This window comes from Vanessa atalanta, chromosome 7 (assembly GCF_905147765.1).
Source record: "Vanessa atalanta chromosome 7, ilVanAtal1.2, whole genome shotgun sequence".
NCBI classification, from domain to species: Eukaryota; Metazoa; Arthropoda; class Insecta; order Lepidoptera; family Nymphalidae; genus Vanessa; species Vanessa atalanta.
Genome location: NC_061877.1, coordinates 7,631,202 through 7,647,608, shown reverse-complemented (window position 1 = coordinate 7,647,608; position 16,407 = coordinate 7,631,202). Strand labels below are relative to the sequence as shown.

The window sequence follows — 16,407 nt, the reverse complement described above, 5'->3', positions numbered from 1 at the left end:
AGAGAGAGGCCTTTGAACAGCAGTAGGACATTTATTGGCTGTTTTTTATTCAATAAAAGATCCATATAAAGATAAAATGTCTAATGAAACACGAAATTACAATCAGAACTAAAAAACCCCTTTTTAAACTTATATTCAGATAACTGTTAATTTCAAATATTTAATAATTTTTATGAATGTAATATATTTTATATAGGAAAACTTGTACTCAAAATACCTTGGAAAAATTTATATGGTGCATCAGTGGAAGCAACTATAGAAAGGTTATTTCTTATTGTAAATCCTACTGCTGAAATTAAATATGACCCCGAAAAGGAAGAAAAAATGGTACTGGCGGCCAAGCAAGCCGAACTTGCTAGAGTCGAAGAGGCCAAGAAGAAAGAAGCAGAAAAAGGTTTCTGTTATTCTGTTAATTTAAACATATATGTATATAAAAATATATGTCACTATTATGTGTTATTAAAATTGCAGATGAAAATAAGTTGGATGAAACATTTGTTGAGAAACTAGTGACTCAGATTATCAAGAATGTGCAGCTTAAAATAACTGATATTCATGTCAGATATGAAGATAGCATCACTAATCCCAAAGCTCCTTTCTCCTTTGGTTTTACACTTCATAATCTCTCTGTTCATACCACCGATGAAAATTGGAAACAAACAGTAATACAGGAAGCTGTAACCAAAATTTTCAAAGTATGTATTTAAAGGACTATTTGATCAAATATTATTTCTTTAATGTGAAATGAAAGCCTCTGTATTGTATAGAAAAAAATACAACTAAAAATAAAAAAATGTTTATGCCATTATAAAATAATATACATGTCATTATTTTTTGGTAGGAACTTATTAAATATGACATTCAGAAAATATATACTCTGAACCTTATGACACTCATACATTAAGTTACATATAAAAACAAATGTGTTACACTTCAGATTCTCGACTTAGAAGGATTGGCAATTTATTGGAATCCAGCAACAGAACTATACTCAAAAGCGAGTGCTGAAAACATTAAATCAAGACTACAAACAGAAATTGCGACAAAGTCATCCAAACCATCTTTTTATAAATATGGTAATGTCAATTTCTTCTACCTTACATTAATTAGATATTTATTACTCAATTTATTATTGATTTTGATATATTATTTTTTACAGCTTTGGGTCCAATAAATGCTACTGCTAAATTGAAATTAAATCCTAAGCCAGAAGGAGACGTACCTAAGTTCAGCATACCTAAGGTTATACTCAGTTTGCATATGGAGCAGTTATCAGTCAGCTTAACTAAGTTGCAGTATCAGGATATGATGCTTTTAGCAGATTCTATGGACAGGATGAGTAAAGGAGCTCCTTACAGGTATTTAAATTAATTTATCCATAGTTATCATACGAGAAAATAACATACATTTTGTTTGTATATTTGTAAAAACTTGGTTTGACCAAAAGTAGGTTATTAAATGAAAGGTTTAATGACTTATCTTTGGTTGCCAAAAGCAGTTACGCTTTATACCTTCATTAATGTCATATTGCCCTAATTCGATGGAATATGAATGAACTATGTCAAAGCCATAAAGTTTTATGCTTATAATGAATTAAATTAATACTACAATTTTATTTGTAGAAAATATCGACCAGACTTAAAATTGTATAAGGGACATTATAAAGAATGGTGGAATTTCGCTTACAAATGTATTATAGAAGATGACGTGAGGAGACGTAAAAAAAATTGGGATTGGAACCACATGGTGGCCCATCGGCAACTTTGTAAAGATTACGCCGCCGCATACCAGAACAAATTGACTTGTAAAGGCAAAGTAGCCTCTGAGCATCAATGTGTGCTAGATCAGGCTGAGAAAACATTGGACCTTTTTAATTTGGTTGTGATTAGACAACGCATAGAAATGGAGGTAAGTCGTAAGACTTTTAAAAAGAAAATAATTAATTCAGCAACTTAATAGAAAAAACTTGTACACAATGATTATATAGTACATATTATTAAGTTAAATTTTTATTTAACATAGAAGTGTTACATTTATAATTTTTTTTTAAATGCACACATAAAATGGAACTGTGAATTGTGCAATTTAAATCGTCTACGAAATTATACATGGTACATACATACATAACATGGTAAAGATTAAGGTGTGGCAAGCTGTTAAGGCGATACACACAAGACAATTTTTAGGTTTCCTTGGACCCATGTATGTTTGTATTTCTACCAAAATTCCTACACTAAACTACGAAACAATGTATATTGTAATAAATAATATCAACGCTAACACAGGTGGAGAGATTAGGTAAACTAGAAGCAGAAGCGAAAAAATCCCGCGGGTGGTTCGGTGGTTGGTGGAACGGCAGTTCCTCGAAAGACGAAGAATTGACCGAAGGGGTTGCAATCAGTAAGTAGATCATTTCAGCGATGATATTACCTCGTCTCGGCGTAGTATAAATAATATATAAATATGTTGTTTTCCAGTGAAACAGTTCGAAAAAGCGATGACGGCAGACGAGAAAGAGAAACTGTTCCGCGCCATCGACTACCAAGAGAACACGGCGCCCCTGCACCTGCCGGTCGAGTACGTGGCGGTGGAGGGGCACTTCCGCCTCGACCGCCTGCAGCTGTCCGTCAACGACTCGGCCGAGGTGCTGCGCGCCTGCCTGGAGACCGTGGCCGTGGACCTGCAGCAGCGGCCCAGTGCCAACGCGCTTAGGTGAGCTACCTTGGTGTACTCTCGCTTGATTGGCGCTAGTAGCTTACAAGTAATGCAATGCATATTTATACGGCAAGGACTAGTCGAAAGTATTATAGAATCTGGTTTTTGGTATGTTAGGGTGGCTGTACTAGAAATCCCATGCCAAAAGTACAGACTTTAGGCACTAGTGCGGCCAGCTTAAAAGAGTTAAGCTAAATATTTTCTTTTTATCGAATACAATTTAATAGCGTCCGATGCTTTCGTCAAAATTCACTCCTGATTGGCGACTTAGTAGGAGGACTAGGAGGTATAATTATACTTAATTCATATATAAATCAAAATATATAGTAGTTGTTCGAACATAATTTTAAATATAAGTTTTTATATACGATATAAAAAAAACCAAGGGATGCTGTATCGATTTTATTGCTGGATCCTTTTACAGAGTCGATGTTCAGATGCGGGCATTCACTGTTACGGGCAAATATCAAGATAACTTTGAACCTCAACTGGTGACCTCGAAAGAAGTCACAAAAGGCGTTAATTTGTTAAATGTCATTTTTGAAACAAACCCACTAGGTAAGCATATAATTATGTTCTTTGCATCGTATAATAAAGGGTGCAAAATTGTTTTATTATAACATATGAATTTATTAGATGGCACATGTGATCAACGAGTGAAGGTGCAGGCTCGCCCACTTCAAATAGTTTACGACGCACAAACCGTCATTGAGATAGTCAACGTGTTCAAACCTCCCACTGAGTCGACGGCTTTGACCACGTACGTAAATCCAAATTCATAAATTGAAAATATTATAAAAATATAAATTAAAAAATATATAAATATTTTTATTACAGCTTACAAGCGGCCGCCGAAAATAAGTTGTCAGATTTGAAGGAGAAGTCGGCCCTGGGAATGCAGTATGCAGTTCACCATCATACGTTTATCGATCTGGATATCGACATCGCTGCATCCTTCATCATAATTCCGCAAACAGGAATATACACCGGGTGAGACGAAGCGACGAATTCAGTGTAGAGGTTTCATCGAATACATTAGTGGGGAATCTGTCATCGTCAGAGGACAGGTCAATTTAAACACGGAGTAAAATATCGGGGATAAGAGTAGAGTTTAATCGTCCGTATAAAAAGATGAACGATTAGTAAAATAAAGAGAGCGATTGCAATAGTGGTGTGACGGTCGCCGCGCAGGTCGGAGGCGTGCGCCGTGGTGAAGCTGGGCGCCATCAGCGTGAAGTCGGAGCCGCGCGCCGCGCCGCTCGACGTGCACGCGCTGCACCGCGCCGGCCTGCCCGAGCAAGACATCCTGCGCGAGATCGCCGGCCACAGCTACGACCGCATGGCGCTGCGTCTCACCGAGATGCAGGTTAGACAGAAAAATCTAATTCGGTGTGAACCAGAGGCTTGAGTTAGCATTTATGAGTGAAATTATTGAATACCTATTTTTGTTGTAGATTGTCGTTGCATCTCCGGCTGAAGATTGGCATTCGGCTATAGCCTCTAATGAGGCGACACACCTGCATTTGCTGCAACCCACAAACCTACTCATACAGATCCACAAATGCTTGATAACAGATGATCCCAGACTGCCAAAAATTAAAGTTATGGGTGAATTGGAAAAAATTGCGATTAGCGTATCAGAAGATAGGTAAATCTTTGTTATTATGTATGATTATGATTAGTGTTTTTTTTTTATTAAATAATTTATTTTCAGATTGCTAACTTTATGCGAAATATTGGTGAGCATGCCCCTACCACAATCCGAAGAAGCGACACAGCTTAAGGTAAAATGTGAATTAATATTTTATAAATGATTTATTTTATTTGCTTAAATCATTTTTGATTTATTGTTATTACTTTAAAGATATTTTGCCACCAATTCGCATTCACCATATCTGGTCGTGTCCTTGAAAGTACTCTTATAACACAAGAAGGAGGTGGTGCGGTAATTTTACATTATTTAAAAAAAATAGACAGTTTTTAACATCACTCCATTTGTTTCATATTAGTTCAATGAGTAGGTAATAGGTATGTAGTATTATGTATTTGATATTTAATCATTGTTAGAGAGATACCAGAGATACTTTTACTACTTAATGTGGGTAAATGTCAACAATATTAACAATCAGGTAGTTTTAATGTAGTTCTTAGTAATGAACAGTTAAATAGTTTATTTCTGCAATGATATGTGTGTTTTGTGTAAATCGTTTAGACGAAATAGTATGGGATTATGAAAATAATAAATGTTTCAGGCTAGTGACTCAAAAGCATCAAGTCTGTCGCTGTTGAGATATCTTGATCCAGTAGAGAAACAAAAAAGAGATTCAGCGCGTTCGAAACAACGGAAAGGGGACGAACACTCTGTTCAACTAACAGAAGTTGAGGCTTTCTTTATTATGAAAGGTAATATTTTGTATCAATTATGCTACTAGAGTTTAAAATTTAATCTATATTAGACCGAAGACTAAATCTAAGAACGAAATGCATTTAAAATGTTTCTTCACAGAATTAATAGTAAGCGTTAATCGAAAGAGTAAATTACAAGCTAACGAGATTTATGAGAAATTTTTGGTGTTTTCCTTGAACTTGCTTGAACTGAAGGCTACTCAAAAGACATTCACACTTGAAGCGACAGTTCGCCTCGGTTCCGTTAATATGCAACACCACAGAGTTGGACATAACACGATAAGTATGATAGAAACCCCAGAAGTATTAAGTACAGGGGACGAAACCGACCAAGCGAATGTTAATCAGTATTTATTCACTGTCACTTATAACAATGTGAGTATTATTCGTTTAATTTATTTTTTATAATTTTATGTAGTCGTAATAATACGAAAAGTAATGATTTCATTATTTTCTAGGTGGATAAGAAATGTCCGGAATTCAGAAGCCATTATGGTTCTGTTGAGCAAATGATTGAGCTCGATTTTAAAACTTTAAAAGTTTTACTACACCTTCAAGGTCTTCAGGAGATCTTGGTAATTGTGAACGAGTATCAGGTAAACTTTCATGGGTGTAATATATCAAAAGTTTATTTATTTATTATGATAACAGATTTTAATGTTTGAAATAAATTGTAGACTCGATTACAAGCAATTCAAAGCTCTGTAGACAGATACGCGTATGCTGGACCATTAGAAACAATAATGGAAGATGAGGAATTATCAGTTGCAAAGTTGAAAGGCAAGTATTTTTTGAATCTGTATTTCAAAATGAATTAATTAATCATTAAAAAAATGATTAAAAAAAAAACAAAATTTATTATGGAATACATTTTGGTGATTTCAGTAAACGTAGCGAAACCGTCGCGTCGCAAGCAAGTGGAAAGCATTCAATTGAAAGTAAATGTTAAAATCGGAGCCGTAGAGATTGGCTTCGCGACGGACACTCGACCATTATCTATAATGAAGCTTCAAGGAGCCGCCGCCGGGCTCATACTGAAGAGTTCGTACACGCAAGTTGATTGTGCAATTACGTCCATCAAAGTCGAAGATTTGAACCCTGCAACTGTACACAAGGAGGTAATGGATTATGAGAACAATACTTATTGATATTTATTTAATAAGATTCAAGTTTAATTTAATTATTAAATATAATTTCAGATACTTAAAGTTCTCGGCGGTGACGTCATAAACGTACAAATCGTAATATACAATATCGATCAACACCCGAGCGTCAGCGACGTGAACATGTCGATCGATGCTCAGATTAACTGTCTGCGCATTGTGTTCCTAAACTGGTTCGTCTCCTCGATGCTGGTGAGTGCGAATCCTCGTTGATACCTAAGTAATAATAAGCATAATTAAAATAATTCGAAAAATAAACGTTTTACAACAAGCCTAAAATAAGTTAAATTGAGTGAGACGTTCGCGTTTGAAAATATTATACTTTATGTTTTTTTTTCTTTGACAGTTAACCGATTTTGAAACAGTTTTTAATCTGTTTTTATTAAAAAATAATACTAGAATACGGTTTGGTCACTGTATGTTTACAATAGTGCAAATAATGTTGATGGAAACAATGCCAATCATCACATAAGGCGATGGGAGGCAGATAGCGCTAAATAAAATAAAAATGATCCCTGCGTAAATCTGACGGGCCGGGCGCGTGTGCGTGCAGGAGTTCCTGAACAACTTCCAAGCGGCGCAAGAGGCGCTGCTGTCGGCGTCGTCGCAGGCGGCGGACGCGGCGCGCGCCAACGTGCAGAGCGCGTACGTCAACTCCACCAAGCTGGCGCTGCGCGTGCGCCTCGCCGCGCCCATCATCCTCGTGCCCGAGAACTCGGCCAGTCGCAGTGCGCTGCTGCTCGACCTGGGCCGCATGAACCTCAGCAACCAGTTCGTGGACCTGCCCGTCGCGGTCAGTCGAATCACGCTGTTAGGGCCACGGTGGCCGGGACTAGTGATGTAGCATTATGCGATTTTTTGGTTGGGTGAATGTTTGTTCCCTAATCACGCCAGAAAGTCTGAACGCATCTGAACGAAGTTGACTTTACACCTGACACCTGCAAACACCCCACCCTGCCTTTACCCGTGATCGAAGCCGCGAGTAAAAACTAGTTTTGTTATTGTTATTTATCTATAATAATCGAATGGATATATAACACAATAATCAATTTAATTATTACTATAAAAATATTAGTAAAATATGTAAATAATATGGCCCTGCAGGCCAAAGTTTAGGGAATTAACCTTAATTAAAGTAGGAAAATAAGGTTTAACTCCAGTAAAATATTAAATGTTTAATTAACCTGTTTGATTATCTAATAAAATACTAATGGACAAACAATATACTTTAAAAGCATAAAGAAATATTATTAGCCCATTTTAAAAAAGGCTACAGCTAAGGTTAGCTAAACCGATTTTTCATCAAAAAATCCTCCTTTACACTGAGGAAGCCAAACCATGTTTTTTAACACCTCTTGTGCCTCTTTCTCTTCTATATATCCTCTGTACAATCTTGCTGGAAAATGAATTCGTCTTCAATTAATTGTAACCCAGAAGGAAGGGCATCTTGTTCTAAAATGTTTTTGGACAGTTCCTTTTTCAAAATTCCTTCAATTTTGATCAAATATCCAGTTCCTAGCTAGAGAAGCAACCCCAACCCATAATTGAGCCACCACCATGCTTGATTGTTGGGACTACGCAGTCTGGCATCATATTTTCTTGAGCACTGCGTCGAACGTAAATTCTTCGTTTTGAAGTTCAAACCTGATTCATCGGTCCAAAGAACATTTTTAAAATCTTCTTTAGTCCAAACTCGGTGGGAAAGAGCCCACTGCATTCGTTTTTTCTTGTTTTGTGGCCCAGAGGTTTTCCAACGGCGACGCGACCATACAACTTCGCATCTCTCAGTCGGCGATTTACCTTAGTCAATTTCAAATTCGGACTTGCCTTCGTTATCTAAAACAACAATGGCAGAACACTTAACTGATAACTTCGCGTGTTTTTTCCATTTTAAGACACTTAACTGTAGAAACCACAAGTTAAGACTAACTGAGATTGTTTATGAACAAACCCAAGTAAACTCAGATAAGATACACAGTGTACGTGCTACGAGGACGCTAAATACTCGTATTTAGCGTCCTCGTAGCACATATTAAATTGCATGACAAATGTTTATGTAGAGATGTAACCATAAATATATACCTAATGATTTTTCATTTTCATTTGAATACATATTAAACATCAATATTTATTATTTACATTAAACAGGACGTCAGCAATAAAGTTACAGTAGACGAACTGATGCTCGACTTGGAAGATATGAAAGTATCATGTGTGATGTTAAAAGAAGACTATCAAGAAATATTGTATGAGCGTAAGCTTTTGCGACCAACGAGCTTCAAACTTTTCGTAAAGAGAAGTCTCTCCTCGTGGTATGAGGCGCTTCCTGATTTAGACATATCGGGAAGAATGAAAACTATCGCTGTAAGTATATTTATATGAAAAACTTCTAAATGATTTTAATTAAATATGTAGTCTCTGATTACTATACTGACCTTTTTTCGTTAGTATGAGGTAGGAAGATCCCAAAATCTTCAGTTCGATCCTCGGATCCAATCGGGTCAGGTAGGCAGACAGTGTTTGGACCTGCGCCTGTATTGTTTGTGTCCGATACAAATACTCACTTGTGTACTATATTTTCTAATAGATGACTATATTATATAATCATTTCGTTATTGTGATAAAAATAAGTCATTCAATAAAATATTCTAATAATGTTTCAAATTTTCTTCATTAGATAACAGTAGGCCACAGCGACTACAAGAGCATCATGAAAATTCTTAATCAAAACCTTCAAGAAGGTCAAGCAAAAACGGAAGAAATAAAACCCCAACCATCTGTTTCAAAAACGATTTCTAAAACCACATTTAAGAGTCAAACAAGTAAAGTCCAAATGAAGTCGACCACAGCAGTCGTCACCCCAACTGAGACGAAAATGCCAAGAACTACGATAAAGTTCTCTTTCACCATGGACAGTTTTGTCATCGATCTCATGAATACACATGGAGTAAGTTATATTTATTTTATTAATTCGTTGTTTACTCGCCACAGCACATTAAACTGAACTAATTTTATTGATTCTAGTCATCCGAAGATTCGATGTTTGTTAAGGATGTGGAATTAGCCCGCTTTTGTTTGGCCTTACTGTCGGTCAAGGGTCGAATGTTCTCTGACAGTTCGATGCATACATCTGTTCTACTAGTTGACTGCACTTTAGATGACACCAGGCCCGGAAGGGGGGCTAAAATAACAAGGTAATCGACATATGTATCAGGTTTAGAAACATGGGTTTTTTTCAATCAGACTACTACTCCAATTAGTAGCAAAATGTTTATCATATTAATAAAACGAATAGTAAAATATTTAAAATGTTTTTTTAATATATTAATATGAGCCTTTTTTATAACTAGGTATTTAGAAAGACGTCGCGACAAACAAGAAACCAAACTCAGTCAATCTGACGAAAATTCAGTCGCAATTATGGAAACGCACGACAAAATACGCAGCATGATTGATATTACTTACACCCTGAAGAATGGCGACACATTCAGTTAGTTGATCATTATTTTAAATAAAATGAGATTTTTTAAAGGTTCGATGGTTCGCACTTTGTGCATCAATCGAAAACTATAGATTTATTTTACGTAACTAATTAATATGGAAGTTTTTTTATTTTTTATTTTACATTGCATAAAATTAGAATATTAGTAATAAAAATAATATACTCGCTGGAAGCAATAAGACCGCCTTTGCTCACTTAATGTACTATATTCTAATTTTAAGTTGATTTATGCAATTTATTTCATATCTCGCTTTGAATGTTCATGGCTTAGCAGTGGCACTTTTACAGGCTACTAGACTTTTTTTATTGAAAAATATTTTAGTATTATTTTCATTCTATTTAAAAAAACAATCTTATTTTTATTTCAGTCGATATGAGAATATTCAGTTTCAATCTAATCTTAGCTGTTGATTTCCTAAACAAAATCGCTGAATTTATGACAACTGGATTGAGTGACGATACTCCAGATAAACCTAAGGAGGAAATAAAAGTTGTTAAGTCACAAACCGAAAAATCTGCAGAAGCTATAACAGTGAGTACACAAAAATAATACTTTTAATTGTTGGTCAGTTAGAGACTGTTTTTCTTTTTGTTATAATTGATTTAATATCCCAAAGGAATAAGATAGTGTTATTTAATTATTCATTGTCTTAAAACATTTCAAGGTAAAACTATCAATGAATAATCATTTGAAAACTACTTTAAAATAATAATTTAGTTATGTACCAAACAATGTTGTCTAGAAAAAAGGTGCGTGTACAATTGTACATGTACGCGCGTGATAATAGATTTTATTAGTATGCAAATAATTAATTGCGATTTAATATTATTATGATAAATGTATTTTTTTTCTTTTTTTTTACCACTACTATTAATAAGATAATAAGGCTTACACACAAATTTAAATATTCTTAATTTGTAATAAAATAAACATTTTAAAATAAGATACAATGTAAATGTGTATTTCGAACGACTTGTTACTTCACTGTCTCAAATAACTGCATGATGTAGCTTTTAGTCATACTGTGCGTTCATCATAAAAATTAAAAATCACTACCATTACCACAATGCTCCAAAAGAAGTATAACTTCAATATTTATTAAATCTTCAGAAGAAAAAAGTGTCCGTCGTATCAGCACCGTCTTTAACAGAGCAGCCGCAGAAGCTTTCCATGATGACTGTCAACATTAAGATCGAACAGCCGGATATCATATTGGTCGAGTCTCTGGAACAGAAGGAGTGTGATGCACTGGTACTTAACGTAAGTATAGTATATAAGAATATAATTTACAGTTATTTACGTACAGTTTAATACAGCTTTTAGTCGTTATATACTGTAAGCTCCTGAATCTAATTAGCGGCAGTTATATGGATAATAGGACAATTGAAACACAATAATGTTCAAAAGTTACTCAACTCCTGAAAGTTAACGTCCAAAAGTTTTTTTTTTCCTTAAATAATAAGTTTATATATTTGAACACAGTTATAAATTGCGATGGTACATGATTTCGCGGACATTTCGGCAGATGGAGGCGCGCTTCAAGCTGCGCAAGACGGAGGAGCGCATGGTGGCGGAGGGCGGCGTGTCGGGCCTGCAGGTGGTGGCGCGGCGCCTGGGAGCGCCGCCCGCCGCGCCGCGTTGGCTGCTGGCGCCCGCCACGCTGTCGCTGGCGCTGGCGCAGCCGCCCGGACAGGGCATGCATCTCGACATCGCGCTCACCGACATCAAGATCACCGTGTCGCCAGGTAGCCCTGCCCTTGGTATCCCCTCCCCACTGCCGTTTAAATATGGCACGATTGCGATATATAAGATATAATAAATATTACATTTCAATCTATTTCGAGCCCGCCTATCTATCTGTCCGAACTGATACGTCCATCTTACCGCGTCTTTTTAATGCATCTATTTAGACATCATTTAATATTGATACCTTCATATAAAAGCTAACCTTGTAAAATGTCGATTCATAAGTACCTGTAAGAGCATACTTGAATAAAGTATGTTTTGATTTTATCTCTGAAACTATAAATAGAAATACCAACGTGGTTATGAAATTTTTTATTTGCTAGGTTTGTTTATATTTATTATCGTTGGTTTACTTGTTAAACATTATTATTAATGTTGTATATGAAGCGGAGCCACTAATTAGTATTTCAACATATTGGTTACATTTTTTATTCAGAAGCTCAAGTATACATATAAGTTATGTGCCTAAGTTGTTGATGTTCGATGAGCATTTTGAAGCTAAAGAGCTACAAATCTTTTATACGACTTTTTGTGTAACTTTGAAAGTATTTAATATTTTTTATAAAAAATTATATAAAAGTATATACCTCTAAAAATATGCAACATGTCCATCGAAAAAATATACACTGTCATAATATGAAAGGCACTTTCATATCAATCTTATCAATTATAGTTTTTGCGTGAAACAAAAATAAACAACTCAATCAAACTTGAGTGTTTAATATTGGTATGATTTGCTAGTAATTGCGACAAGGTGCTTTAATGTTATTTTTTTTTATAAACAGAGATCATAGCTTTGCTCAACCGTGCGCTGGCGACGGTTACCAGTCGTGAAGAAGATAACGTCGAATTGGAAAACAAACCAATATTCTATGACAAACTTTGGGAAATTCAACCTTTTAAACCAAGTTCATATTGGTTCCTAAAAACAGGTATGAAAAACGCATGTGTAGACCTATTTCATTATTATTAGTTAATAATTTAATCATATTATTTATTATTACTATATGATTGATTTTCTATACACTGACAAAATGTTAAACTAATACTTCAAATAACAGCTATAATAGCAACTTTTTCATACAGAGGAAGGTATAGAAGCTATCGATGTGGAAGAAGACACGGAAGAAGTGGTGAAAGCACCAGTCGGTGAAATATGCCTCATGTCCAGCCCCTCTATCGTCGTGGCCTTGGAAATGGAAATCGGCAATGAGACCATACCTGTACTTGTATTGCAAGCCTCACTTACCGGCCAAGTTAAGGACTGGAGCTCTGATGTAAGTACTCAAAATTAATATTATAAGTTGCATAATAGAAATAAGAAATAAAAGAGAAGAAAAATGTACCATTACAAGATTATTACGTTGATTTTATTAACGAAATACTTTTAATAAATGTGATACTTAGTTCTACATGGAGTCGACGTGGGCGATGCAAGTGTCGTACTACAACATCGGACGCGCAATGTGGGAACCGCTCATAGAGCCCGTCGAGATACTCAAAGACTCGCAATACAAACACGTTCCCTGGGAGCTCAAAATGGAGGTGATTATTTTTTATCGATTTAATCAATGAAGAGAACTCTCGTAACAATATTATGTTCATAACAAAACATATTTTAAACAAATAATATTAAAGACATGTTACTCCAATACCCGCTCCGCAGGTGGTGATGCGCCCGCAAGAGAGCGCGCAGGCCATCGACACGACGGACGAGGCCGCCAACATCCAGGCCGTGGCGCAGCGACAAGCCAGCAAGAGCGTCACCGTGTCCAGTAGCGAGCCGCTGGAGATCACCATCACCAGGAGCGGCATGGAGGTACGGCCTTCCACCATGTTACAAGTTGAGAGTAGACTGAGCGACGACTATGATGCATCACATCAAACAAACAATTATATTCATATTTTTGTGCAATATGATAATATTGTGTGATGTATTTATTTAAAATCATTGACTTATAGTTTTTGATATTGTTACACACTCAACTTTCCTAAATCACTCGCGTTACTCGTTCCAATTTATAATACATTACATCTATTATTATTATTAGTAGTAGCAGTATACTTTAAAATTTAGCAAATATAATTGCAAATTCACAAAGTAATATTTCTTTTTCAGGTGTTAACACAATTGGGTAACTCTTTCTCTGCTGCCATGGGGGAAACTGACACGTCGATTATTGCTAAGGCTAAGATTGGAGAGAATGTAAGTTTTTTTTTGCTTTAACTACTTATAGCTGTTTTATATATAAATATTTTATATACGTTTTTTGTTTAACAGGAGTCAACTAAAAAATATTTGGGTGCTCCTTACGTGTTACACAACTGCACGGGACTAACAGCTAAACTGTCTCTACAAAACAACGACGATTTCTCCGTTTTTCTTACCGAAGAATATACTGTCTCCGATTACAGGTATAACATCGCATAATCTATCTCATCTAAATAAATACTGATGTACTATTATATGAATTCTCACTTATTGTCGTCAACAGGGAAGTCGTATTGGAGCCCGGTGCTTGTGTTCCTCTTCAACTTAAACACGGCGGGCTTAATGTTATGAAGCTTAATGAGCCACCTCCTCCTCTTAAACTGAACGTTAAGGTCAGTCATACAGAATAAAATGAACAACTGAGACGTGTGTCGATACCAGAGACACGTCGTCTCTATTATCGTCACACGTCTCTTCCTTTAAATATAATATTTCAATTCTTATAAATCGGTGGACCCATGTTTTGTAATTTCGAGCAGATCGTGGAGATGAGCGAGGAGATCGTGATCCCCGTGGAGCGCGCCGACAAGCGCTACTTCGCGCTGGGCCGGCGCCACACGGGCGAGCGCACGCCCGTGGCCGCGTCGCCCGCCGCGCCGCACGCCGCCGCCGTCGAGCCGCGCGGGCTCATCTCCGACGTCGTCATGCACGACGCCGCGCTGCACATCTACTTGCGCAGTATCGTGCAGGTACGTTATATTCCCACAATCCGTAATAATGCCCATTAGTCTTTATTGTAGTACAGGTCGCTTGGATTATTTTTAATTCAAATTAAATTAAAAATCTTAATGATACGCAATGTATGATCATCAAAATAATACACAACTTATATTCTCGGCATTTCTTGTTTTAGATTTTTTTGACAGCCTACTAAATCCATTTTAGTCAGTCGTATAGGTAAACTTCTGTCTTTGCGTCTAGAATTTGCAGAAACAGATGCCCTCGTATTTTCGACAAAAGGATTAATTTTTATAAAAGTTTGACCAACTGTTAGTAATACTATAGATACAACATACATTTTTGTTTCTTTGGCTTAAAACGATATCTGAATTCTGAAGTGATGATTATAAATATCGGCATTCGCGCAGGTAATGAACACGCTGTCGGTGAACGTGTCGGTGTACTACATGACGCTGAGCGGCAACGAGGTGCGGCTGCTGGGCGACGTGTGCCCCGGCGACACGCTGCGCCTGCCGCTGCAGGCCGTGCACACGCCCACGGCTGAGATCTTCTTCTCCGTCGAAGGTGCTCGCGCTCGCGCGTGTTTCCGTCCGGCTGCTCGAGTCACGAACCATACCATATTACCAACAAAGCTTGCATTCATCGTGTTGTCTCACAACCTAATGTGAACAAAATATCTTTATTATTGAGATATAATTTTAACTTATATTCCAGGGTTCACGGTGTCGGTGTCGCCGTTTATATGGCGCGAACTACAGCAGGAAGTCAAATTATCGAAATTGTTACAATGTGATTCTAAAGATAAAAACAGTGGAGAAAAATTCTACTTACGGGTATTTTTTTTATTATTTTAAATATTAAAATATATATTCATGTTTTGAAATTTTTATATACGAATGTTAAATTGATAAGTATTTTTAAATTAATTAATTTAAAAAAAATTGTTGCTTGAGTGTTACACACATAATTTAACACTAAATAAGCTTATTTTCAAAAATATATGAACGAATAAATAAATTTATATAAGCTTTGCATTGATTTACGTATGCAGTCGTGTTTGTATCTTTATCGTTGTTCCTATGATTTTATGCTTGCAGGCTGTAGGAACTATGGAGCAAGTATTCTTCGAGCACTCTAACCGACACACTTTCGCATCTTCATGTTACGACATCGTCCTAAAACCTGCAGTCAAGTTGCAAAACTGTCTACCTGTGCCTGTGTTGGTGTCACAACTAGGCCTGCGACGGACGCAGCTCTTCAGTCCCGGCGAGATGTTCCATTTATCACATTTGGCACCTAATCGAGCTTCGGTTGTCATTATGGTCAGTCAGCCAAAAAAACCTGTGCTTTGAGAATCTCCTTAATGCTTAAAATCGACTGCATCGTGTATCCTTTACGTATTTACTATTTACACCAACAGATTCAAAGCTACCTGGACAAGTGCTGGGTATGCACCAAGAACCTGCCCGACGAGGACACGGAGCTGTCGGTGTGGTCGTTCGAGTCGCACGACAGCCCGTCCGTCATGACGCTGGAGCTGGGCGTGCACAGCGCGGACCTGGAGGGCACGCAGATGCTGTCGCTCTACTGCCCCTTCTGGATGCTCAACAAGACCGGCTTCACTCTCTGCTACCGAGTACGTAAATACTACCCTCTCTTCATTTAGTACGAAACTTACGTAACAATAGCGGTACTAATCTGTCCTATCCGTACTATCCTTGATTAGGCCTAAACGTATTGCTAGTGCAGTAGTTAATGATCTAATAAAAATAAACTTAATAATAATTTTATACTTTATAATCTACGATTTTCAATTTTTTCTTATTTCTCACCTACGAGTCAAATGAAATAGTATGAGCATGAGTAATAATTGTAAAGAAACAAAGCATTTTATTAAAGATTATAATATAATTATTTTACT

The 16,407-nt window shown here is 36.6% G+C and overlaps 1 protein-coding gene and 1 long non-coding RNA gene across 3 annotated transcripts in view; one reads left to right on the top strand and one right to left on the bottom strand.

Moving 5' to 3' along the window:
* LOC125065402 (vacuolar protein sorting-associated protein 13) overlaps positions 1-16,407 on the top strand; it is a 30,804-nt gene that overhangs the window by 1,307 nt on the left and 13,090 nt on the right. For both annotated transcript variants that reach the window (XM_047672975.1, XM_047672974.1), the window contains exons 3-41: positions 197-394; positions 472-695; positions 938-1,076; positions 1,160-1,358; positions 1,623-1,908; positions 2,286-2,400; positions 2,478-2,712; positions 3,140-3,273; positions 3,352-3,475; positions 3,553-3,705; positions 3,907-4,081; positions 4,170-4,363; positions 4,430-4,499; positions 4,968-5,118; positions 5,222-5,496; positions 5,580-5,717; positions 5,799-5,901; positions 6,007-6,239; positions 6,321-6,476; positions 6,838-7,077; positions 8,433-8,648; positions 8,962-9,231; positions 9,309-9,478; positions 9,635-9,774; positions 10,155-10,318; positions 10,898-11,047; positions 11,313-11,532; positions 12,319-12,465; positions 12,620-12,810; positions 12,941-13,078; positions 13,200-13,352; positions 13,653-13,739; positions 13,815-13,948; positions 14,029-14,137; positions 14,285-14,494; positions 14,894-15,050; positions 15,201-15,319; positions 15,584-15,808; positions 15,907-16,122. In XM_047672975.1, coding sequence (XP_047528931.1) covers positions 197-394; positions 472-695; positions 938-1,076; positions 1,160-1,358; positions 1,623-1,908; positions 2,286-2,400; positions 2,478-2,712; positions 3,140-3,273; positions 3,352-3,475; positions 3,553-3,705; positions 3,907-4,081; positions 4,170-4,363; positions 4,430-4,499; positions 4,968-5,118; positions 5,222-5,496; positions 5,580-5,717; positions 5,799-5,901; positions 6,007-6,239; positions 6,321-6,476; positions 6,838-7,077; positions 8,433-8,648; positions 8,962-9,231; positions 9,309-9,478; positions 9,635-9,774; positions 10,155-10,318; positions 10,898-11,047; positions 11,313-11,532; positions 12,319-12,465; positions 12,620-12,810; positions 12,941-13,078; positions 13,200-13,352; positions 13,653-13,739; positions 13,815-13,948; positions 14,029-14,137; positions 14,285-14,494; positions 14,894-15,050; positions 15,201-15,319; positions 15,584-15,808; positions 15,907-16,122 — 6,758 coding nt within the window. The remainder of the gene's footprint in view (positions 1-196; positions 395-471; positions 696-937; positions 1,077-1,159; positions 1,359-1,622; positions 1,909-2,285; positions 2,401-2,477; positions 2,713-3,139; positions 3,274-3,351; positions 3,476-3,552; positions 3,706-3,906; positions 4,082-4,169; positions 4,364-4,429; positions 4,500-4,967; positions 5,119-5,221; positions 5,497-5,579; positions 5,718-5,798; positions 5,902-6,006; positions 6,240-6,320; positions 6,477-6,837; positions 7,078-8,432; positions 8,649-8,961; positions 9,232-9,308; positions 9,479-9,634; positions 9,775-10,154; positions 10,319-10,897; positions 11,048-11,312; positions 11,533-12,318; positions 12,466-12,619; positions 12,811-12,940; positions 13,079-13,199; positions 13,353-13,652; positions 13,740-13,814; positions 13,949-14,028; positions 14,138-14,284; positions 14,495-14,893; positions 15,051-15,200; positions 15,320-15,583; positions 15,809-15,906; positions 16,123-16,407) is intronic.
* On the bottom strand, positions 10,687-11,364 carry LOC125065403. The gene is made up of 2 exons (XR_007119620.1): positions 11,092-11,364; positions 10,687-11,011 (listed from the first exon to the last, which is right to left on the bottom strand). It is a non-coding gene; the product is annotated as an uncharacterized LOC125065403 (long non-coding RNA).